A 26,118-nucleotide genomic window follows, 5' to 3' on the forward strand; every position below is an offset into this window, starting at 1 on the left:
CATTCCGCTCAGAACCCTATTTTTGTTTCTCTTGCATATATGCCATGGAGTGGAATTTCTGTCATATCATAATCATGCTTAACCTTTAAGGGAGAGCCAGACTTAAAATAGTTGCATCAGTTTACATTCTCACCCTTAATGTTCAGAGGGTTCAGCTTCTCCACATACTCACTAAGTATTTCTTTTTGTCTATAGCTATAGACATTCTAGGAGTGTGAAGTGTTGTTTCACGGTGGGGCTTAATTTTGTTTTTATTGTTGTCTTGAGACAGAGTCTCCCTCTGTAGCTCTGGCTAGCCTGGAACTCACTGTGTAGACCAGGCTGACTTCAAACTCACAAAAATCTGCCTGTCTTTGCCTTCAGAGTATTGGGACTAAAGGTATGTACCACCATACACAGCATCCCATGGTTTTAATTGTACTTCATGACTTCTGAAGTTGAACATCCCACCTCTCATGTGCTTTTTTTAAAAAATGTATTTATTATGTATACAGCATGTATGACTGCAGGCCAGAAGAGGGCACCAGATCTCATTATGGATGGTTGTGAGCCACCATGTGGTTGCTGGGAATTGAACTCAAGACCTCTGGAAGAGCAGTCAGTGCTCTTAACCTCTGAGACATCTCTCCAGTCCCTCTCTCATGTGCTTTTATTTATAGCATGACTTTTTTTTTTTTTGAGACAAGAGTCTCATGTAGCCCAGGCTGGCCTCAAACTCACCTAGCTGAGACTTATCTTTTGCCTCAGCCTCCTGGGTGCTAGTATTACATCTGTGAGCCACCCAGTCCAACACATTTTAAAAATGTATTTTTGTGTTTGAGTGTCTTGCCTATATCTACGTATGTGCATCACATTCATGTCTGTGCCTGAAGAAGCCAGAGAAGAGTGTCAGATTCTCTGGAACTGAGGTTATAAGTGGTCGTGAGCCACCATGTGGGTGCTGGGAACCAAACCCCGGTCCTCTGCAAGATCAGCAAGTGCTTTGAACAGGTGAGCCAACCTCCTTCCCTTTTAAATGTATGTGTTTATGTATGGGTCTCTGTGTGCAGGTACTCATGGGAGCCAAAGGATTGCACTGAATTCCCTGGAACTGGAATCATAGGCTGTTGTAAGCTACTTGATGTGAGTGCTGGGAACTCCCAGTGCTCCTAACTGTTTTTTCTCTAGTGCCACACTGGTTTTTATAACTTAAAAATGCAGCCTCTATTTCTCAAGACAGGGGCTTTAGACCAGGCTGGCCTCAAACTCCCTATGCAGTGAAGGATGACCTTGAACTTCTGATCCTCCTACCTGCCTCCACCTGTCAAGTGATGGGATTACAGGTGTGCACCACTACACCCAGTTTTATACAGTGCTGAGGACTGAACTTGGGGCTTTGTGCATGAGAAGCAAGCACTCGACCAACTGAGCTACTCCCATAGTCCAAGCTTATGTTATCTAGTAGCAAAAATGAATCAATAAAACAATCACAAATAAGCACAGAAACCAAAACAAGGTTTGCAGTTGCCCTGGGCGGATGACCAAGCTCTCCACAGTCAGGCAGCACAGAATAGCATAGCCTGTTGAGATTTCAAGAGATCTACCTCACTCTCCTAGTGTTAAACTAAATATGGCAGAAATCATGTCTCTCTCACAAATGGGGAGGGGGCGTGAGAGCTCACACATGTAATATAAACACTTGGGAGCCTGAGGTAGGAGGATTACCATAAGCCTGAGGCTGGTCTGGGCTACACAGTTTGAGTTTCAGGTCAACCTGAGTTATAAGATCCTGTCTTAAAAGCAAAACCAAAAACAAGCAAAAGAAAACTCATCCTCTCAGAGGCTCTTTCTTCACTGCTTATCTTTCTAACATGCAAGACAAGTGCAGTGGTACACAAATGTAACCAGAGGCTGAGACAGTTCAAGGTCAGCCTGGGCTACATACTGAGTACCAATCCCAAACATCAGTACATAGACCCTGCCTCTAAATAAATAAATAAATAAAAAGGAGGAGGTGCTGGGGAAATAGTTCAGTTGGTAGAGTGTTTGCCTACTGTGATGGTTATCTTGGTTATCCACTTGATTTGGTCTAGAAACATCTAACAGGCATACTTTGTGAGGACATTTCTAGAAAAGGTTATGAGGGAGGAAAGACCTTCTCCCAGTGTGAAAGGTACCTTCTTCCAAGCAGCCCTGATTCTGAGAGGCCTGGAGGTCGGAGGGAGGAGCCTTGCTCTGCCTGCCGAACTTCCCTCTTGGCTGGCAAGCACATCTACTCTGCCATTGCTGCTATCCTGCCCTGACATTGAAGAACAGAAGCTCTCCAGGAACCTTCCAGGCTCTCAGTGCCAGAACAGGACTGCTGAGGTGCGCAGCCTTGTGAACTGGGATGGTACTGGGTTGTCAGCTTCTCTAGTGAGCAGATGGCTATTGCTGGACTACTCAGCCCTAGGGTATGAGCCAGTCTAATCAATCTTTTCATCGTATTCATTCTGTCAGTTCTTTTTCTCTAGAGAACCCCGTATATCTGTCCCTGGGTTTGATCTCCAGCATTACATAAACTAGGTGTGGTGGTGCACTTCTGTTATCCTAGCACCTTAGAGGCAAGAGGATACAAAATTCTAAGTTATCCTTGGCCACACAGTAAGACAGGATCTGTGTAACAAGGCTTGCCCTAGTTACAGAGATCCTGTCTCAAGAAAGTAAATTTAAAAAAGCAAGTCACATCCTGATTAACCTCTGTTTTCCAAATTCTCACACAAGTTAAGATCCAAAAGTTTTGCAAAGTACAGGACTCGCCCTGATCTGGTTGCTGCCTTCCTCTCTAGTTACGCCTCCCACCATTCTTCCCACACATCCATTAACTGGTAATGCTCTGAATCTGACACTTTCTTATTTATATAAATTTGCAGATGACTATTCTCTGCCTTAAGTGGCATTCCCTATTCCCAGACAACTCCTACTTAAGTCTTCAAAACTCAAATCAGACATCCTTCATCTTGTGACATTTTCCTGAGGCACTCTGGCTCTCACCCTAACAGGAGTGGCTTCAGGGTTCCTAAACACAGCCCCATTACTGCAGAACACTACAAATGTGTGGATAGCCCTCTGACAAAATAGAAGCAATCTGAGGGTCTCGGCCCTTGGCCCTCAGCCTGGAGTAGGTGTCCATGTTTCCTTAGTTGCCTAGGAAGTGGGTGAACAAAGAGGAGGCACAAGGTAACGAGCTGGGCCATCAGAATACTGTGCTGAATGAGGTGGAGTCCAATGCCTTTCCAGTACCTCTGAAACATGACCATAAGAACACACTGGGAAGAACTGAATTCACCACAAGAAGAAATTCAATCTATACATGTTCAAGTTTTATTACAAAGTATGATGGGCAGAAAATACGGTACTTCTTATACAGGAGGCTGAAACAGAGTGAACAGACTTAATGTACGTAGGAAGAAGGAAAGTCACAGAAAGAACACTCCACTCTCGGCTTTTCAAGTTGCCTCCGGAGGAGAATCCTAAGCTCATTCACAGCACAGTGTTAATGTTTTATTACAAGCCCTGTATACAATCAGCCCTGTGAAAATAATATTTATAAAGGAGACATGGTTACAGTACAGTTCTGCAAAGGGGCAGCTTCCTCTCCACCTGAACAAGTGATGCCACAAAAGCTTTAGAAGGGAAGTTTAAATATCTAAGAAAGTAAGTTCACACACAGAGACTAAAGGGCACAGAAACGGACCAGTTAGAGCTTAACATTGTGTAGACCAGGAAATCTCCATTTTCTACATAGAGGTTTATACAATCATGCTAGAAGTCACACACAGGGTGGGGCAAGGGAAAGTCACTGACGGAGGGGTCATAAACACACGGGACCAAAGCAAGTGACTCATTTGACTAAAGCGATTCAAAGCTTCAGGTCAACAGTTTCCCTTACACATTGGACATCCCACTCAGGCCAAGTGAGAACACTTCTTTCAAATAGTATATAGCACAGTTCAGCTTCACTGAGTTGTCCCAAAGGTGGCTGCTTGTACATTTTCTGGCTGTCACACAGACTGTCAACATCCTTCTTCTGGAGTTCAAACTTCCCTTAGCTTATTGTTTCTGGCTGACACGTTAGTTCAAGCCTTTTGGGAGAAGAAACCTGCATGTTTCCTTATTTAAAAAGTGCCATCTAGATAGCAGCCCAAGAAGCTTGCTCATTCCATAATGTCACATGCTTGACTCTGACCATTAGCAGCAATGACAGTACGGGAGGAAGAGGGAATGTAGCAGGGGGAGGTGAACAAGCTCTGAGACATGAGATACTCAGCTGCAGCCTCCCCAGAGCAGAGAGGACAAGTTGTGGAAAGCCTGTTAGGGTTCATGGTGACACTGCTCAGGTCAGCTCTCCTCTCAGAAAATCAACCTAAATGCTAAGCACTCTCTACCTTCCTCGTCGCCGCTCTAAAGGAAACATCACTTTGAGGCCTCTACTGCAGTGGTACTCTCCATCTTAAGCCAGGTGATCAAAGGAACTGCCCTATTTTCAAAATGAGGAAAGTGGTGGGCAGTTCTGGACTGCTCAGCCATGTTTGGTAAACTCCCGAGTCCTCCATGTCCTTACAGTCTAGGAATCTAGGGCCCAGGCTACATCGGGGAGAACATTCTACAGTGGAAAGGAATAGGAGAAGAGAAAAACGGAAGAGAAGAGGCTAGGGTGCAGTTCAGTGGTAGAACACCTGCCTAGCACATGTGAGGGCCTGCTCTTGATCTCCATCACCACACACGCGCGTACACACACACACACACACACACACACACACACACACACACACACACACACAAAATGAAAAATGAAAGGGCAAAGGGAAGATAAAGAAAGAGGGGGATCTACAAGAAGAACCATGGGTGCTGGGGACAGGGGCACATGCCTGTGATTCCAGCACTCAAGGAAACTGAAATAAGAGGATCCTAAGTTCAAGGACAGACTGGCAACAGTATCATCATGTACTGTCATGGGACCCCCCTAGTTAGAATTTAACCCCCAGACGTCACCTATAGCAGCCCTGCTGTAGGAAGGGCTCTCGGCCCCTAGCTGTTACCCTCTTCCTAGTTACCCAGTGACACACGTTTGATTAACAGCACTGGAAGGCCAGCCTTGGCTGAGGTCCAGGCTCACTTCACAGCTATGAGAGAGATTCTCAATGCTCCTTCCCTCAGCCCCTCTGTGTTCTCTAGTATTTCCTCCTTTGATCCCAAGAACTCATTTTCTCCTACACCCTAAAATACCAAATTTCAACTGTAACAATCATCAAAACACTGTAGGATTCTGATTTTTTTCCTGTTCTTCCTGAATTATAGCCAGTTATCAGAGATCCAATTCTGATTTCGATAGAAAATTATCATCCAGAGAGATACAATCTCCTGTGGGGAAAAGCCTCAAGTCTATGAAAGCCTCAGACCCATTCAGCAGTTCAGCTCTCTGCTAATCTGACTGAGCACGCAACCTCCCACACAGCACACACACAGAAAGCACAGGCCAGAGCCCGGCTTAGCATGCCAAAGTCAAGTCCAAACAGCACTGCAGCCACGCCGGAGCCTGGAGCTACAGCCCCTGGAGGAGAACAGATCTGGAGGTCCTGACCCACCTCCCTGTTAGAACTGGCAATTTAAACAGACTGGCTTTTGACACTTTAATACATCTGTGCTCCTGGGAGGATGGCAGACTAAGCGACTTTCTGTATGTCAAGGCTACAGAAATCTCTTCCTCAGCCACAGGGCCACCTACCCATGCTCTAAAGGGAGGGTGAGAGAGCTGGCACCACCCTGCAACAGTGGGTGCATGCATATTTGAAGATGGAGACAGCAGAGTCTTACCTGGACCGGATGGAGGGCACAGAAGGCAGGCTAAAGAAAGATGACAAGCGTCCACAGAGCAGGGGAAAAATCATCATGTGGTTGTTTCCAAAGCACATAGCTATCTCAATCAAATCTATTCTAATAACTACTACTAACTTTAAAACCTTTGTTTTCAAATTCCAGTTGACAAACCCCATCATCCAGCCCAAGTTAAAGCCCACCCAGAACACAGAGGCCCTTCCCGGCAGGCCCTACTACCGCTCCTGACTTCCACTGTAGACTCGGCGCAGGAGAAACTGGGGGCTCCTACAGGAGCAACCTGAATTAGCAAGGCTGCCACCCTCCAGGACTCTGTACTAGCTAGCAAACACCACTAAAATCAGAGGTAACCACAATTTGTGCTCTCTGTCTGTAAATGATCCAGGGCAAAGCACACGCTAGTGCAGGAACATTAATCTCAAGCAGCCAGCCAGCCAGAGACCAGAAATCAGAATGACAAATCAGGAAGGCCCAGGGGAAACACCCTGACTGAAAATGCCTTTCCTGTGGGTCGAGCCCCTATATAGTAAAGCGATGTAAGACTTCTGGAATACAGCTGCAGCAGCTGTAGGAAGTGAGCAAAGACTCAGAGAGTCCATGTGCACAGAACAATGAGTTACTTCTCCAGCAACGACAGCGAAGTGGCCAAAACCATTAAATTTCAGGCCTGCTACTCTCCTCATGTCAGAGAATCTAAGGAACCTTCAGGCAGCTCAGCAGGAAATAAGCCAGGCAAATTCTCCCTAGAGCATGTCCCAAACTCTGCCAGGGACTCATCTAAAGTCAGAACTATCCAAGTCCCCTCCATGGAACCCATTCATGTAACGGAAACAAACACCTGAGGCCTGGAGGTCAGCACGGCCAACTGCAGCCTACAAAGTCCAATACTGCTCGGAACCTAAACTCAGGGGGCGGGCAAGTGTCCCAGATGGAGAGACTCTTGATGACTGGCCCCGGGGCCAAGGATTCCTTTGTAGTCGTTTACTTGGTGGCCTGGAATCACCACAGCTGATTAGTCCATCCTTTAGGAGAACTGCCTGTCTAGCTCAATCTAAAGATCTTGTTCAGGGTCAGGACAGATGGCACCTCTCAGGAGTCTCTCATTCACAGCACTCAATCCAGACATGGACCAGAATCCCACCAGGCAGAGGAAACTCAGCAAACAAATACCGAAGCTTAGCTTAGAGATCTTTCCTGCCTATCATTCAAGTTCTAAAAGGGAAAAATAGATTCTGAAACCAGGTATTGGAAACACAACAGAAGTTCAGCTTTCCTGGAATGGTTCTCCCTCAGCCTGGCCCCTAGTCAACTGCTCACCTCAGCTCCACCGGATACTCATTAGTGAAGCCGAGAGAGGAACTGGAGGGTGGTGGAACAGAGGCTTCCTATGTCTGTCCTGGCCTGTCAGGCCTTCAGGACCCAGACTGAGAGAGGTGTGAGTCAGAAGCCTTGAGAGCACCAATGCAGTTCTGAATCCCCGTCAGGGTGTGCCATACAGGCAGTGACGCAGGAAGGCAAACTGCTCTTGGGGTCTGGGGTCCAGGAGCCACTGCAGGCACCGAGGGGGAGAGGAAGGTACAAAGAGGGAGGACTGTAAAACCAGGAAACCAGGAAGATGAAATTCCTTTCATAAAAAAATTAGCCGGATAGATAAATATACAAAGTTGAGGTTTGTTAAAAGACACTGATACCAGGAGGAAAGACAATTTGAAATTGGCATTTGATCCCATTTAAGTGCTAGCATAGACACAGATGGGGACAAGACACGGACTACTGCCTCGGGCAGTAAACAGACAGACATGGGGCACATGGACACAGACAGAGCCAGTGCTTGTACTGTTCATGAACACAACAGCTGACAAACAGATATACAGAAATGTTTAATTGAAGAAGCAAAGAAGAGGAAAGCAGAGAAATCGTAAAACCCAGCCCTGGGCTGCGGTGCACCGCACAGCACAGTCCTGCACAGACAGCCAGGGGCAACTGGCCTGGACTCCTACAGCAGCTTCTGGACACAGTGGGTGTAAAGCAACAAGAGACATACTGGCCACTGGAAACATGTTCTTCTTACGTGGGGAGGGAGGGGGCAGAGACTGAAACACACAAGCCCCGGCCCGGTAGGTGAGGCGCCACAGAGACTACACACGGAGTATCTCCAGGCAGTTGTTGTAGCAGATGGCGATCCAGTCAGGCTGAGTGGAGGCCCACTGCACATTGTTGATCTCGCCCTCAGCTGTGTAGGCCAGGATTGGGTCCTCGATGGCCCGAGGCATCTGCTGGATGTCCCAGATGAGAGCCTGGTGGTCATCCGCTAGAGAAAAAGCAAGCAAGAACGTCTCAGCTCAGACAACGCGGGGTAACAATCTTGCATTTGGAGAGTCAGTCACAATTTGCAAAACATTTGCTCATCAAAACTTTGTGGGGGAGGTTTTATTTTAGAGATGAGGAAGCCAAGATTTAGCAATATTACGATTTGCCCCATCATGCCATGTAGCCAGTGAGTGGCAAGGTCAGGACTCAAATCTAGGTCCTGACTCCACATTCTCGGTCCTGAAGCTCTATCCACTGCACCAGGGTTAGAGAATTAGATCAGGACATTGGATTCAGGAATCAGGAGAGGGCACGGGATGCAATGCTCCCAAAATATGATGTCATTTTCAGCCACTAAAAATACTTACATGAATGAAGATGCTTCTCTGATGACTGCTTCCCATTTTTTGTATATTTACACTTCAATGAGTTGTACAGATGATTGACATAAAGTGCTAAATAGACATGCACCATTAAAAGAAATTCCATCTGTGCTTGTGATCCCAACAATAGGGGACTGGGGACATAGCTCAGTGGTAAAGTATCTGCCTATCATGGTCAATATCCTTGGTCCAATCTCAGCACCATCAGCAAATAAACAAAAAAACCTCAACCACTGCCAACTAATGTGTTTTGCTAGGTATAGTGGCACATGACTATAGTCCTAGCACTTGGGAGGCAGAGACAAGTGGACCGCTCAGGCTGATCAATACAGCAAGTTACAGCCAGACAGTACTACACAGTGTGATCCTGTCTCAACAAAGTAAGTAAATAAAAATAAAACAAAATAATAAGGAAAAAACCAGTACTCTGGAAGCAGAAACAGGACTGCCCTGAGTGTGAAGTCAGTCTAGGGTCTACATAGTAAGTTACAGGGCAGCCAGCACTAGAGAATGAGACCCTGACTCCTCCAAGCAGTGTTCTCTCTTGAGATAATGACAGACACTACAGTCTGTTAGAGCTACGCTCACTGTCTTCTAAAGGTCGCGATTAAATCTTTTTTAAAACTTATCCTCAAGCTGGGTGGAGGTGGTAGTGGTGGTGGTGGTGGTGGTGGTGGTGGTGGTGGTGGTGGTGGTGGTGGTGCACGCCTTTAATCTCAGCACTTGGGAGGCAGAGGCAGGCGGATCTCTGTGAATTCAAGGCCAGCCTGGGCTACAGAGTGAATTCTAGGACAGCCAGGGCTGTTATACAGAGAAACCCTGTCTCGGAAAAAAAAAAAAAAAAAAGCAAATTGAAAAGATGATTTCTAACCTTTGACTTATTACAGCTCTGTATTGTTTTCATTTTAATAACAGACTTGCATTAAGCAGCATTTTTTGAAAAGTACCCTCTTTGAGAAAAATAGTAAAATGAGAACTGTAAGTCAAATTACTGACTAGGTAAGGCTTTGTGAAGGTGAAAGACCCAAGGCCCAAGGGAGGTAATTCCTGGTAGTGCCAAAGACCCTGTCACAGTCAAGAGGGTGCTTCTTCTTCTAAGAACCCAGACTCCTGGGGGAACCAGTACCTACCCCTATAGGAACACACACCCAGGTCTGTATCTGATACACACCATCCTTAGTCAATGAAAGATGTTCTGAGACCAACTGAATACAAAAGAGCATCTGGAATGTGGACTGCTTCAATCTCACAAAACTGCCCTGGAAACAGCAAGAATCACACTCCTAGGGAGCCAGGATCTTCACTCTCTCACACTTGCTGCTGTCATGGTTACCTGCGGTGCAGATGTGGCAGGATGAATGTGGGGCCCAAGCAATGCCATTGACACATGCTCGGTGGTTGTTCAGCCTGGCGACAGGTGTGCAGGGAACCCGAACATCCAGAATTACCACCTGCAGAAACAGAAAAGGGCCAGCAATTGCAGAGTGTGGCAGGAAAAACAACAAACAAAATACACTATCACACACACAAATATTAAGCATAATCTTTTCATTTGTGGAATTGAAGAATATTAAAGACAGGATTTCCTAAAGATGGAGAAAGAAACTAAGAAACAAACACATCTGTGCTGAGAGACACTGGGCTTTAGACTAATGGAGAAGGGGAAGCAGGAACAGGCAACGTGAGTTTGGATGTCCATACACACCTTTGGTAAGTGCCTATAGGAAAATAGATGGTGGCAGTGCACGCCTTTAATCCCAGCATTCGGGAGGCAGAGGTAGGCGGATCTCTGTGAGTTTAAGGTCAGCCTGGTCTACAGAGCGAATTCCAGGACAGGCACCAAAACACCACAGAGAAATCCTGTCTCGGAAAACCAATCAATCCTCAGTCAATCAATCAATCAATCAATCAATCAATCAATCAACAAAATTAAATGAAAATCCGTGTATCTCAGCTAGGGAGAATGAGCACCTAACCAGAGTAGAATCTGGAATGTAAGAAGTCTGAGGCACAAACTTCACCCAAACCAAGGTTAACCACTGTATCCTCTGAATCAACAATCCACCCCTCATAAAACCTAGCAGACCACAGAGCTTTTGTTTGTATGTCTGCTTGCAACAGCTGGAAAGCCTGCCTAGAACACCAAGGGGGATGGTCTACTTTCTTACTCAGTCCCAGTAACTGTGACTTGGTTTAAATTTTAGTCATTTATATATTACTTGTCTTCCCTTTTTTTCCCCCCCGGAGCTGAGGATCAAACCCAGGGCCTTGCGCTTGCTAGGCAAGCACTCTACCACTGAGCTAAATCCCCAACCCACCTTTTTTTATTATGAAATTAATGTTTATTTGAATTTTTTGAATTAGTTATATAACTAATTCATGATAAATTACCAGATGGATTTTTGTATTATTTCTTTAGGACTAGAGTTTTTCAATGACTTCCTATTCTTCAACTTTGAAGTTAGGAGACATATTTGTACATTTTAGCTTTAAAGCCTCTTGCTGACACTCTGCACCAGTAACAGCAAGTCCTCCTGATGCCTGTCACTTTGATCTGGACTTGATCTTATCTCATCCATGAAGTTTCTGTTCAGGATTAGCCTCCTTATTAACCACCACTGTTCCTCCACAAAGAGACTCCTGACCAAGGGACAAAAGGGAGCCTGAGGACTCATGGTGATTAGTGTACCTGCACTGAGTCCCCTGCAGTCACGGTGGTTCTGTGTACCTGCACTAAGTCCCCTGCAGAGTCACGGTGGTTCTGTGTACCTGCACTGAGTACCCCCTGCAGAGTCACGGTGGTTCTGTGTACCTGCACTGAGTCCCCTGCAGTCACTGTGGTTCTGTGGACCTGCACTGAGTCCCCCATGCAGAGTCACGGTGGTTCTGTGTACCTGCACTGAGTCCCCTGCAGTCACGGTGGTTCTGTGTACCTGCACCGAATCCCTTGCAGTCACGGTGGTTCTGTGTACCTGCACTGCGTCCCCTGCAATCACGGTGGTTCTGTGTACCTGCACTGTGTCCCCTGCAGTTACTGTGGTTCTGTGTATCTGCACTGTGTCCCCTGCAGTTACTGTGGTTCTGTGTACCTGCACTGCGTCCCCTGCAATCACGGTGGTTCTGTGTACCTGCACTGCGTCCCCTGCAATCACGGTGGTTCTGTGTACCTGCACTGAGTCCCCTGCAGTCACGGTGGTTCTGTGTACCTGCACTGCGTCCCCTGCAGTCACGGTGGTTCTGTGTACCTGCACTGCGTCCCCTGCAGTCACGGTGGTTCTGTGTACCTGCACTGAGTCCCCTGCAGTTACTGTGGTTCTGTGTACCTGCACTGAGTCCCCTGCAGTCACGGTGGTTCTGTGTACCTGCACTGAGTCCCCCATGCAGAGTCACGGTGGTTCTGTGTACCTGCACTGTGTCCCCTGCAGTCACGGTGGTTGTGTGTACCTGCACTGAGTCCCCTGCAGATACTGTGGTTCTGTGTACCTGCACTGAGTCCCCTGCAGTCACGGTGGTTCTGTGTACCTGCACTGAGTCCCCCATGCAGAGTCACGGTGGTTCTGTGTACCTGCACTGCGTCCCCTGCAGAGTCACTGTGGTTCTGTGTACCTGCACTGCGTCCCCTGCAGTCACGGTGGTTCTGTGTACCTGCACTGAGTCCCCTGCAGTCACGGTGGTTCTGTGTACCTGCACTGAGTCCCCTGCAGTCACGGTGGTTCTGTGTACCTGCACTGCGTCCCCTGCAGTCACGGTGGTTCTGTGTACCTGCACCGAGTCCCCTGCAGTCACGGTGGTTCTGTGTGCCTGCACTGCGTCCCCTGCAGTCACGGTGGTTCTGTGTACCTGCACTGCGTCCCCTGCAGTCACGGTGGTTCTGTGTACCTGCACTGAGTCCCCTGCAGTCACGGTGGTTCTGTGTACCTGCACTGAGTCCCCTGCAGTCACGGTGGTTCTGTGTACCTGCACTGCGTCCCCTGCAGTCACGGTGGTTCTGTGTACCTGCACTGCGTCCCCTGCAGTCACGGTGGTTCTGTGTACCTGCACCGAGTCCCCTGCAGTCACGGTGGTTCTGTGTGCCTGCACTGCGTCCCCTGCAGTCACGATGGTTCTGTGTACCTGCACTGCGTCCCCTGCAGTCACTGTGGTTCTGTGTACCTGCACTGAGTCCCCTGCAGTCACTGTGGTTCTGTGTACCTGCACTGAGTCCCCTGCAGTCACGGTGGTTCTGTGTACCTGCACTGAGTCCCCTGCAGTCACGGTGGTTCTGTGTACCTGCATTGCGTCCCCTGCAGTCACTGTGGTTCTGTGTACCTGCACTGAGTCCCCTGCAGTCACGGTGGTTCTGTGTACCTGCACTGCGTCCCCTGCAGTCACTGTGGTTCTGTGTACCTGCACTGAGTCCCCTGCAGTCACGGTGGTTCTGTGTACCTGCACTGAGTCCCCTGCAATCACGGTGGTTCTGTGTACCTGCACTGAGTCCCCTGCAGTCACGGTGGTTCTGTGTACCTGCACTGCGTCCCCTGCAGCCACCATCACTGTTCTATTTGTCTTAGCTTTACTCTATCCGAATTTGTTGTTCGTTCGTTTTTAAAAAAGAAAAGGTTTTTCTATGTAGCCCTTGTTGTCCTGGAACTCTATGTAGACCAGGCTGGCCTTGAACTCACGGAGATCTGTCTGTCTCTGCCTCCTAAATGCTGGGATTAAAGGTGTGCCACCACCATACCCAGTGAAAGCTTTTTGTTTTTTGTTTTTGTGTGTGTGTGTGTGTATTTTGTTTTGTTTGTTTTTTGCTTTTGGTACTGGGGATTGAACTCAGGGCCTTGAGCATGCTAGACAAGCACTCTGTCACTAAGCTACATCACCACTGTATCAGAAATCCGTAACACAAAAGCAGTGCAATTGTAGCAAGTTTGTGGCTAGCCTAGGATACACAGTAAGTTCTAAGCTAGCCTGAGCTACAGAAACTCTGCTTCACCAAAGAAGCAGGGAGAAGCAGAACACAGTCCTTTGTGTTGATCGGGTTCCTCAGTCTAGGTCCCTTTGTCGTTCTGAGTAGACTGAAACTCTTGGGGACTATCTGTGCATGGCAGGATGATTAGCAGCTGCCTCCCTGGTCGTTACCTACTTGATGCCAGAACACTCTGCTTCCTCCTTAACTCCCGACAACCAAAAACATTTCCAGGTATTTCTAAAGATCTACTTGGCACAAAACTGCCACCATCTCAGAGCTATTCCTGTAAATACACTAGGCAGACTGGAGTCAAGGGACAGGGCCAATGGGGCTTACCTCCATTCCATCCATGGCCATGGTGGCAAGGTAGTTAGGGTCCTGCTTGTTCCAGCAGAGGCGAAGCAGTGGGTGATGCTGTGGGTCTTCGTAAATGATGGTGCTGTGTTCCAGATGGCGGAGGTCAAACATCCTCACAGAGCCATCCGCACCCACAGAGGCAAACATGTCCCTGCCCCCTCCGGCTCGGCTGAATGCAATATCATAGACCTGTTGGTAAGAAGCTTCAGGTCTACATCAGCCGTCTCCTTTTCCCAGTTCCTATGAAACCCAGCTTATGACACAGAAGCAAGTAAGTTAGTGGCTTCTCAGAGAGTCAAGATCATGGTCCTGGCTGGCTTCTTCCCATGCCTGGCTTCCACTCTTCCCCTTAAAACCCTGGGATAAAACTAAACCTACAAACCCGAAGTCCGAAGGCAGCTATTTTCTAGGCTTTGGTGGGTTCACTTCTATGCAATCAGATGCAGGTTCATGACAAACTACATCATGGTTCTGCTATAAAACCTAGACCTGAGATCCATTTGTAAGAAAAAGGTAATTATGATTTCTGTTTTTGTGTTTTTTAAAAGGGCACCTGGGAGCTGGAGAGATGGTTTGGTGGTTAAAAGTACTTGTTGCTCTTGCAGAAGACCCAGATTCAGCTAAAAGTGGTCTGTAACTACAGTTCTGGAGGATCTGGCCTCCTCGTACTGTGCACACATGTGGTGCAAGGACATACATGTAGGCAAAACACCCATACACATAAAAATAAAAAGAAATAAATCTTGAAAAATAAAATAAGAAGTCGAGCATGTCAGAGATACAGTGTGATGGAGGAACAGAAGGCAATCAAGGACAAGTAATCCAAAGTATGACTATCTGGATCCCACGGCTGATGTCCAGTTACACACACGGGGATATGCTCTGGAGGAAGCATCTGAACAGGGTGCCATGGCCATGGTTACATGACAGACACAGGGACTGTGGAACCCTCCAAACAGTAGAAGTAGAAACCCAAAGAGATGACTTGCAGACTCTGTTCTTTCACTTTTTGGATGAGTGGCTTTACAAGTTCAGTGCTGATGTATACTTCATACCCGGGAAATGAAAGTACTTAATATTGTTCAAAAAATTTCAAGTTATGGTCAATTGTGTGAGGAGAGTTTTCACTGTCCAAGCGCCCTCAGGGAACAGAAGTCAAAGCAATACTCAGCAATGCAAGTCTATAATGAAGAGAAACCAGAAGATTTCGTGATCATCAACACTTAAAATACCGAAATAAACAAATAAATACATAAGAAAGGAAAGAAAAAAAGAGAAAAACTCTTGAAGAATTGAATTTTTTTTTTCATTTTGAGAAGATGCAATGATTTATTTTCTATAGTGTCTCTGCTAAATGGAAATACAGAACTGGGAATTTAAAGTGTGACATTCAGGAGTGGAAAACCAGTGTGAAACCTTATCTATGATTCCTAAATAATGAATTCTGCAATTTCTGAGGAACAGTCTTGTACCTGGTTATTTGCAGCAGTAGCAGTAGGTACCTTACACCTTCCAGTGGATTGCAAGCACTCCAGCATAGTCTCAGAAGGGAATACCCAGTGATGTAAGCAGCCACTGGGACTGAATCCAATTTCAAACAAAATAATTTGAGCTGGATGATAGACAGTATATGCCTGTGATCCCAATACTCAGGTTCCTGAATTTGAGGCCAGCTTTGGCTATAAAATGAGTTTGGAGCTAGCCTGGGCAACTTAACACGGACTTATCTGAAAAAAGGAAAGTGTAGGGCGGGGAGAACATGCACATTGAGGTTATGTTTTTTAGGTTGCTAAGGGACAGAGCTCTCCTATGCTCTAGTCAGATCTGAGTAGAACCCTCGAGAAGCTTGATTAGAAGAGCTCTGATTTTCTGTCTTTCCTTTTTAAGCAGCAATAGTACCTCATATTTTCTTAAAAGAAATATCTGACACTGTACCTTACATATATACCCCCTGGACATATTTGATCTTATTTATTTCTTATTTATTTTCAGTGTTTGGGATTAAGCTCCATCATGTAGCCAATTGTTCTACTACTGAGTTTATAGTCCCAGCCCTATAAGGAAAATTTATTTACTTATTTATTTATTTATTTATTTATTTAATTCTTTTTTTAAGGCAAGGTCTCACTGTATAGGCCAGGCTGGCCTTGAACTCATAGTGTCTGCCTTCTGAGTACTGGAATTAAAAGTGTGTTGCTGTGGGAGGACCCTTCTGTAGGCTGTGAATGTATGCTGTTCCCATTGGTTGATAATAAAAGCTGATTTGTCCTACAGCCAGGAAAATAAGGCTGAGCAGGAAAGTTAAATAGAGATACAGAGAGGAGGTGAAGTGGGGAGAGATGCAAGGCAGCTGCCCAAGAAGCAAGATGCCAAAGGCTCTACAGGCCACGTGGTAATGTAGAGATTAATAGAAATGAGTTAATTTAAATGTAAGAGCTAGTTAGTAATAAGCCTGGGCCATCAGTCAAGCATTTATAATATAAGCCTCTGTGTGATAATTTGGGAAGCAGCTGTGGGACAGGGCAGGACAGAAAAAAGCCTACCTTTACATATGGCGCCCAACATGGGACATATATCCACATAAAACCTGAGAAACCTTAAAAAAGGTTCTAAACGCACAGAAATGGAGCCACACTGGGCCTCCTAGTATCTCATGCTGGCCTCAGTGCCTGCGAAATGGAGCTGGCCACCAACCACCATGAGCTAAGCGGCATGGCAGGTTTCCATAACCTCTCAAAAGGGCCTCAGTACAGAGAGGCGGTTCTCAGCTGCTGCATTTAGACTTGAGCTTCGAGTGCTGCATGACGGATTTGTGGTTTTGCTCATGCAGACAGAAAGATTACAGATACACAGTAAAAACAGATTCAGACAAAAAGGCCTCTAAACAGGTCACAGTATGTTTAAAAAAAAAGTATGTAGCTTGGGAGAGAGAAGAGAAAGAGTATATACAGTCTTAGATTTAAAATAATAAAGTCCTTAAAAGAGAGAGTAAAGTAGTATAAAGAAAATGGGACATGTAAGAATGGAAAATGCACAGAAAGTCTGCATTATGTATATTATTGTATTATCTTTAAAATTTTTGACTGTTAAGCCAGGTGGCAGTGGCACACGCCTTTAATCCCAGCACTCAGGAGGCAGAGCCAGGCAGATCTCTATGAGTTCGAGGCCAGCCTGGTCTATAAAGCAAGATCCAGGACAGGCACCAAAACTACACAGAGAAACCATGTCTCGAAAAACCAAAATTTTGACTGTTCTGAGACATTTAATTATAAAAGCTGCTGGATTAAACCAACCTATATATTTTAAAAATTCTTGATTCCAAAATCCAAGTCAAAAGTTATGCCACTTTGGGGGAGAGGATATGTTTTTATTTCACAGGAAATGAGAGGCTATAGATTCATTCTGGGTTAAGGAAAATTAGGTTTGATCAATGAAGACCCCCTGAAATCATAATTACAGACATGGAAAAATAAATCTAAAGTAACTACAAGATCTGTAACATGTATTTTACCTGCTCAGACTTAAAACAAAAAATCTTTGACTGCCTTATGTAAAATACACAGTTTATATTTGTATTAATACAGATATGTATGTTATCCTTAAAAGTTTATGTATTTTCAGAACAAGAGGACCAGACAACAATAAAAATGATGGCCCAGATGATACAGCATCCAAAACAACTTCAAGGCTGTTGACTAAGATGATCAAACCTCACAGAATACTACAGCTATGACTTAAGAATTATTCTAAATTTTCTCAGGATTCCCAAAAAATTACCAGCACTCCCAATCAGCAGGAAGTAGTCTGGAGAACTATGCCCACATTTCCAAAAAACAGATTATGGATGTTTATCTTTGTTTAAAGGGTTGATTATAAATTGTTATTGGTCAGTCAATCTCTTTCTAAATAAGAGAGGGGAATATGATATAGAAATGATGGGGAAGCCGGGCGGTGGTGGCGCATGCCTTTAATCCCAGCACTCGGGAGGCAGAGCCAGGCGGATCTCTGTGAGTTCGAGGCCAGCCTGGTCTCCAAAGCGAGTTCCAGGAAAGGCGCAAAGCTACACAGAGAAACCTTGTCTTGAAAAACCAAAAACCAAAAAAAAAAAAAAAAAGAAATGATGGGGAAAAGAGTAGATTACTGAATCTACTTTAATCCAAAAAACAACTGTTAATCTCAAAATATTTTACATTGTTATGGATTTTAGTTTACTGATACAAATTTAAAGTCAATTTTGTTATACTGCATATATAGTTCTACTCTTGTTTAAGGTATTGTGTTTATGCAGCTCATTTAAAAGTGTAATGTATAATTAAAAATAGATTAATATTTAGTCATCTATAATAGTCAAACTTATAGTCATGTTAGTTAGGTTTTCTAGGTATACAAAGATATATTTCTATTAGGTAGATAATCTTCAAACACTTCAAAGACCTACAGAATATGGCATTTTAAATGTTTTAATAACCTAAGGTTTTTCTTGACTGTGAGACATGTCTGCTCCTGGCAGCACTGATCTACTCCCAAGAGGATGATGGGCACCCAAGACACTACATATGAAGTTTGTTTTCTTTTTGGCAAAGCTGACCTATTGGGCAAGAGATCACCCTTGCCTCAACTGCTGACAGTAAGTACGCCATGCAGTCTGGACAAGTAGGACACAAAGAAAAGCAACTGCTGAACTTTGCCAAGACAGGGTAAAACAATCCTTCAAATTTTCCTGCTTCTAAAAAAGGTCTGTCAGATATTCTAGACCTATAAGTCAAAGTTGGATGCCCCAACATCGCAGAGAAACTTTGAGTGACTGTCCAGGCAGCCAGCTGTTTCTGTTATTTCTTGCATTTTTTGGAAGTCACTTGCTTGCACTTCTTGCTTACTTAGGTAATATTATTTACTTCTCAGGTCTTTGACGGAGTTAAAGACTAGATAGTTATAATTACAGTTTCCCTTAATTATAATAAAGGGCAAATTAGATATGAAACTTTAGATTCACCAAGATAAGATGGATAATTAAATGTTTTCTCTGATTTTGTCAAATACAAATAGACTAGATATCATAACTATAATTCTTACTTGATAACTGTTTGTTGTATATAATTTTACTATGTTAAAGTTAAAACCTTCCGTTTTAATTAGACTGAAAGGGGGAGATACTGTGGGTTGATCTTCTGCACACTGTGAAGATTTGTCACTCTGATTGTTTTAATAAACAAGCTGTTAGTCTAGCCAGATAGGATAAGGTTGTCCCAACTTGTTATAATTTTATTAAAGCCAGTCTATTCATCCAGTTAGAGAAAACAAGAAAAAAAAAAAAAGGAAGAAAAAAAAATCTCATATGGCCTAGGTTGGCCTTGAACTTGCTATGAGGTAGGGGCTGTGGTCTTTATGTAGCTGAACAGCACTAGACAAAACCTCTGTCTATTCAGTGTGCCATACCTAAGAAGATAGGGTCTTGCTATGTAGCCCAGGATGGTATCAAACTTTAGACTGTTCCATCTTTACCTCCCAAGTGCTAGAATTATAGACACCCAGGATCCCCTTTTAATCACTTTTTTCCTATTGTTTTAAAACAGAGTCTCATGTAGCCCAGATTAGCATGAAAGTTTCTATGTAGCAGAAGATGACCCAGAACTCTTGATCCTGCATCTACCACTCAGTGATAGGAGTGCAGGCATGTGTCAGTATATCTGGCCCTTGTGATCTACTCTTTTTTTTTTTTTGGTTTTTCGAGACAGGGTTTCTCTGTGTAGCTTTGCGCCTCTCCTGGAACTCACTTGGTAGCCCAGGCTGGCCTCGAACTCACAGAGATCCGCCTGGCTCTGCCTCCCGAGTGCTGGGATTAAAGGCGTGCGCCACCACCGCCCGGAGTGATCTACTCTTAATCTTTACCATAGAGAAGTATTTCTTCATGGTTAGAGAAAAGGGGGCTTAGCATATTGAACAGAAATAGATGGGCAGCTATTAGCAGTGTTTGTCCCTTAGTATCCAGAGCGTCTAGAGGAACTACATTTTTTTTAAAAAAGATTTTTATTGTATCTGTATGAGTGTTTTGGCTGCTCGTATGTATGTGCACTACATGAGTGGCTAGTGCCTATAGAGGCCAAAAGAGGGCATAGGATCCCCTGGAACTATAGTTACAGATGGTTATGAGCTGCCATGTGCGTGCTAGAATTGAATCTGGGTTCTCTAGAAGAGCAATCAATGCTCTTAACTGCTGAGCCATCTCTCCAGCTCCAGATCTGATATTTTTAGTGAGAAATTCTACTTATTCCTCCATCTCAATGTCAGCTGTCATTACTACCCAAGATCCTAAAAAGTGTGTTTTGTGTTTGGCATCTGTTTTCCTCTTGGTTCTGGAGTATGGCTCAAAGCACAAAGCTCTCTCAGCTTAAGTAACTGCTCCTTCATCAGTGCCCCACCTATACAGTTCATCAGGGAAAAGGGAAGGTGGTAACTCCCAACGTATTAAACTCATCTCTGCTACATCCACCAGACAGTCATTACACTCCCCCCTACGCCCCTCCCCCGCCAGGATTTTTCCTCAGGCAGAGCTGCCATCGCAGGCTCCTTTCTAGTTTATCATTTGCTCTGATCCATGCCAGGCTCTCCTGCTCTTCTTTGTACTGAATGAGACCTGTTTCCTATAGGCCAAGTTTGGCTGGGTCGCAGGTTTGCTGGCTGCTTCTGGGTGGTTCAGCCAAAGAAATCCAAGGTGGGAAACTGGATGATGGACACAAGCAGCAGCTGAGTATTTATCCTTCCTCTCTCTGTTTAGAAGCATCTCTGCCAGGTAAACCCAGACTCTAGGAGCCACAACCTTCAGCCTGTAGTTAGTGGTAGCCCCTTGCTCCGACCCTCTCAGTTCCTTCACTGCGTAAGCATTCTCTTGGTTTAAATCACTTAGGTTTACTCTTGCAAGATCCTCTTCCCCCATAATGGGGGCTGAACCAAGGGCCTCATGGATGCTAGGCAAGCATTCCATCACCAAGCTCTATTCCTAGACACTTTGAGTAGTTCCCTCCTTTGGGTTGGCTCCAGCAGAGAACAGAGGCCTTTCTACTTGACATTTCCACAAGTTCCTTTAGTGGTGATCTCTGCAGAGCACACTCTTAGCTTAGAGGAGTCAAGTCCCAGTGCCTTCCTACAGATCTTACTCTCAGGAGTGCAACACTAAAGATCAACCCCTCAGAATGGCAACCTGGCACATGGTTGATGACCTGAAGGCATCTTTTTTCTTTTTTTTCTTTTCTTTTTTCAGAGCTGAGGACCGAACCCAGTGCCTTGCGCTTGCTAGGCAAGTGCTCTACCACTGAGCTAAATCCCCAACCCCCTTTTTTTTATACAAATACTGATACCATTCACTGTGCAAATAAAGGGGCAGAAAAGGAAACAAGAACACAGACATATCTGTGGGAGCAGAGTTATGCCTACTTCCCCCAAAATCACCAGGATACCCCCTCAGCTTCCAATAAACACAGAAGAAACAATATCAATGAGACATATTTGCCTCCAAACAGGACTGAAACTAAAAAGATTAAGTGTAAACATACCAAAGTTCTCACAGAATGGTTTTAGAGAAAAACAGCTAATTAGGATCGTCTGTCATGAGATTCCCCTCTTCCTGTTTCCCCCCATCTCCAAGAAGCCATCATGTTCAGAGAGAAGTATTACTCTAAAATTATTAACCGCTGGCCTCGTCCCCACCAGCCCACAGCACTGCTGAGGCATGGGTGGTGGTGGTGTGGATGTGGAAGAGCTAACCCTGCCCACTCCAGACACCACAAGGCTCTCTCTCAGCTGATGGCTTTTGGTGGTGGATGCAGGCAGAGAAAGACTCATCCTCCCCTGGGGGGCTGAACACTAGGAATTGAACCATGCTCCAGGGAATTCATAGACAACACGAAATGGACTTTTTTGTGTTTTGTTTTTTATGGGGCAGGGAGGGGGGGGTGTCGTGGTAGAAGGAGGTGGACATGGGAAGAATAGGAGGTGAGCGTGATTGAGGCACATGTTAGATTCCCAAATAATTAATTAAAAAAAATACCCCCAGCAACCTCTAGTATGAAAGGAAAATGACAGACTATAGATGAAGCTGTTAGTGTCATTTAATAATGCCGTGGGCTGGTGAGGCAGCTCAGTCACAGGGTAAAAGGACCTGCTCTGCAAGTCTGACAACCTGAGCTCAATCCTTGGAACCCGGAGCAGAAGGGGACAAATGACTCCCAGAAGTTGTTCTCTGGCCTCCACACATGCACTGTGGTACACATGTGCCTGCACATGCACACACACTTACTTTCTCTCTCATAATAATAGTAATAAATAAGACATTTTAAAAAGGTGCATTCAATTGTAAGTGTTGTTTTCTGTTTTAACACATTAAATTTCAACTTAGACAAGACACATGTTGACATTATGATCTACATAACCTTCAAAACAGTGAGAGAACAGGACGACCTCTCACCGCAGGTACAGAAAGCACCTGCAGAAAAGGAGGAGAGGAAGCCACCATTACCTCTTTGTCATGGGCAATCAGCTGGGTCTTCACGTGGCCAGACACGAGGTTCACTCGTCCCAGCACCTGCCCGGTCTCCAGGCCCCAGATGGTGCAGGTGGTGTCAATGCTCGAGGTACCTGCAGACACCAGAGCAAGATGAGGGAGGTGCCACGTGACTCCCCACTCCCTCTGCTTCGCCCAGGGGACAAGAGGCCACAGCATGTCCTCAGCACTGACTTGTTTCTTGTGGAGTGGGGAGAATTTCTTTAAACAGAATACCCTGATATAGTTAAGGCTGACCTTGAACTCAAGATCATCCAGCCTGCCCCTCCCATGTGTTGGTATTAGAGGTGTGTACCGTCACAACTGCAAGACTTTAGATTTTAGCTGGAGAGATGTGATAGACACACATGGGAAGCTGCATTCCCCATAAGAAATTAATGACTACTTTCCATATTTAGCCCATTTCACCCTTGGCTATTTTAGGACAAGATATGTGCCTCAAAGTCCCCTGACCCCCATAAAAACAGACCCAGCCCAAATCTGAGGAAATGTATCTTCATTTTCTTCAAACTGGAAATCAAAGCCCTCACCTAAAAGATAAGGATCCACCTCGTTCCAGTCAAAGGAGGTCAGGGGAGCACAGAAGTCTGAGTTCTTGTTATTGTTTAGCAAGCACTCCAGCCTAGTCTCTGTCTCACCAACCTGAAGGGACAATAATTTGAGACATGAGCCTGTCTGCGCGCGCGCGCACACACACACACACACACACACACACACACACACACACACACACACACACACACACACACACACACACACAGTCCTGCTTAGTAAAATCTAGGACAAGGGAGAAAATACCTTTATAATAAGGGGGATTAAAACCCAAAGGAACTCCTGAATTGGGACCTCTTTCAGAACTTGCCCTTCTAGTTCTGCTCTCTCGGTTTTCACCCACACCTCTTTCTGGAGCTCTACACAGCCTGTCTGCTGGACCCTAGACTCCCAAGCACAGTGGATGCCCCTGTGCTGAGCTCAGCTGAAAAGGGAAGATTCACACACGGAACACATTAGAATCAAAAGCCTGGATGTATTTACTCAAAAATATCTGGACTATCATTGGAGTAGGAGGTCGCAAGTGTTCTCTGCCTCACAGAAAGAAGTCTGTCCCCACCACACCAGGTTAAATGAATCTCAAGTTTCAAGGTTCACTGAGGCCAGCAGAAGACTCTGCAGCAGGCATCTGGACTAGATTTCCTAGAAAACCTTCGGAGCTAAAACAAGATCAGTTCAGATGCATTTCCTTTGTTTCCTCCATGCTGCAATGGTACTACCTGTCCGTTCTTTGGGACCTCACACTGCTGTCTGCTGATAAAGCACCTGCTTACCCTCCACACGCGGAGATAGTCACCACTCGTCGCCAGAAGGTCTGGATAGACGCCTTTTGTGTCAGGAATCCACATGAGTTTTGTGGTGGGGTATGGGTGGTCAAAGGTGTTTCGGCAAATAAACTCTGAACTCTCTTCATCTAAACCAACAAGCTGAACCTGCAGCACACCAAAATTGGACCACATGAGTACTTGTTTTTCTTCAGCAGCATCAAATACATCAGTCATACACATCAGATTCCTGGTCAGTGGCAAGGTCTTAACACTGTACTACATTCAAGTGCACAGTCAAGTTATCAGAGTGACAGGACCCTAGACTGACCCTACACCACAGCCAACACTACAAAGGTAGAAAAAGACAGAGAGACATCTGAATACAGGTTTTCTGCCTCTAAATCCTGAACTAACCTCACCCCCAATCTGATCTTCCCGTCTCCTCCCAAGTGCTGGGATTGCAGGAATGTACACTCATACCCTATCTAATCAAGTGCTGGGGACTGAACCAGGGCTTCATGGATGCTAGACTAGTACTCCATCAACTGAGCTACATTCCCAGCCTCCCTTTTGGCTTCTTGAGTCAAGGTCTTCCTACATAGACCGGGCTATGTAGGAACTCAAACTCACAGAAATTCCACCTCTACCTCCCAAGTGCCTAGATGAAAGGCGTGTGCCACCATGCCCAGCTCCATTCTATGGGTTTTAACAAATTAACTATACATATCTGGCATAACAGTGTAGTAAAAAGTATTTTCACTTTACTTAAAAGGGGTATTTGAGCCGGATAGTGGCACATGCCTTTAATCTCAGCACTTGGGAGGCAGAGGCAGGCAGAGCTCTGTGAGTTCAGAGGCCAGCTTGGTCTACAGAGCAAGTTCCAGGACAGGCTCCAAAGCTAGAGAGAGAAACCTTGTCTTGAAAAAAACAAAGAAACAAAGGGTTTGGAGACAGTTTCATGTCGTCTCCACCTTCCGAGGGTTTGCTCTACTTTTTCTCGGGTCGAGTTGTTTTCTCATTGAGTTGTAGTTCTTGGTATACTTCTGATACCATTTCTGTTCTTCTATGCTATTGCCTTTGTGTATGAATTTTTAAGAGCAGCTCTTTAAAATGTACAAAAAGCCTATGAGGTTCTTTGAAACTATGGGTCAGTTTGGGAAGAACTGCCAACTTAAGTTTATTTATTTAGGTCACCTTTAGCTTATTCAGCAATGCTTTAAAGTTTTGCATGTGCAGATCTTCAACTCTTTTTTTTTTTAAAAAAAGATTTATTTATTTATTATGTATACAGTGTTCTGCATGCATGCCAGAAGAAGGCGCCAGATCTCATTACAGATGGTTGTGAACCATGTGGTTGCTGGGAATTGAACTCAGGACCTCTGGAAGAACAGCGAGTGCTCTTAACCGCTGATCCATCTCTCCAGCCCTGATCTTCAACTCTTTTATTAACTTTATTTCTATGTAATTGTATGCTACTGCATATGTATCTTTTAAGGTTTTAATTGTATTTTTCCCCTAAACTACCTAGCATGGTTTTAAAATTCCATTTTCAACTGTTTCTTGCTATTATATAAAAAGTTTATTTTGTGTATTAATCTTTTTTTTTTTTTTAAATTTATTTATTTATTATGTATACAGTGTTCTGCTTACATACATCCCTTCAGGCCAGAAGAGGGTGCCAGATCTCATTACAGATGGTTGTGAGCCACCATGTGGTTGCTGGGAATTGAACTCAGGACGTCTGGAAGAACAGCCAGTGCTCTTAACCACTGAGACATCTCTCCAGCGTGTATTAATCTTAGTACATTAGTTATCAGTGGTTTTTGTACATTTGAAAGGATTTTCCTATGTGTATCTATACACTTAGTCATCAACAGATTTTTTTAGAAGTTAGGCATAGATGTGCAAGGTCTATATATGTGTAGGGGAGATAAGGAATATGGATGCAAAAGAAGACAGAATGCTGTGTTCTGTCACTCCAGAGCAATAAAAGTGAAGCCAAGGGCAATACACTGCCAATCACTGTTAACAGGCAATTCTCCAATCCTGGAATTTGGTCTGGATGGGGGAGAAAGTGCATTTAAGCAGTCTTCCTCCCAGGTGTAAGTGAAAAACCATAGGTAGGCAGATAACACCTTAAAGAGAAACTGGAAAAAGGGGGGTCTACACTCACTTCCAAAAGCTGCCTTTCAAATCATGAGACATTTCCCCAAACCTCAAATATCAGAATCTATGAACATTTCCCACTTTAAGGTCCTCTAGACCCACCATTCAAGGCCCTCTGCAACCCAATGCTAACCTACCTTATTTTCCACATTCCTCATCTAATCATCGTTTTCACCTTCTCCCTTTCCATCAAGCCCCATCCTGCCTAATCAGGAGTATCAG

General features: G+C 45.0%; 1 protein-coding gene and 1 pseudogene across 1 annotated transcript in view; one reads left to right on the forward strand and one right to left on the reverse strand.

Annotated features, from left to right (window-relative positions):
- Positions 1-3,319: 3,319 nt before the first annotated feature.
- Positions 3,320-26,118, reverse strand: part of Dcaf7 (DDB1 and CUL4 associated factor 7) — a 30,026-nt gene continuing 7,227 nt past the window's right edge. Inside the window, exons 2-7 of the mRNA XM_052755925.1 lie at positions 23,737-23,895; positions 22,942-23,053; positions 22,367-22,485; positions 13,834-14,043; positions 9,883-10,000; positions 3,320-8,167 (exon numbers count right to left, since the gene is read on the reverse strand). Coding sequence (XP_052611885.1) covers positions 7,995-8,167; positions 9,883-10,000; positions 13,834-14,043; positions 22,367-22,485; positions 22,942-23,053; positions 23,737-23,895 — 891 coding nt within the window. The 3' untranslated portion in view covers positions 3,320-7,994. The remainder of the gene's footprint in view (positions 8,168-9,882; positions 10,001-13,833; positions 14,044-22,366; positions 22,486-22,941; positions 23,054-23,736; positions 23,896-26,118) is intronic.
- Positions 14,111-17,900, forward strand: LOC128121432 (protein archease-like; annotated as a pseudogene).

This window comes from Peromyscus californicus, unplaced genomic scaffold (genome assembly GCF_007827085.1).
Source record: "Peromyscus californicus insignis strain IS unplaced genomic scaffold, ASM782708v3 Scaffold_3__1_contigs__length_106647218, whole genome shotgun sequence".
Lineage (NCBI taxonomy): Eukaryota > Metazoa > Chordata > Mammalia > Rodentia > Cricetidae > Peromyscus > Peromyscus californicus.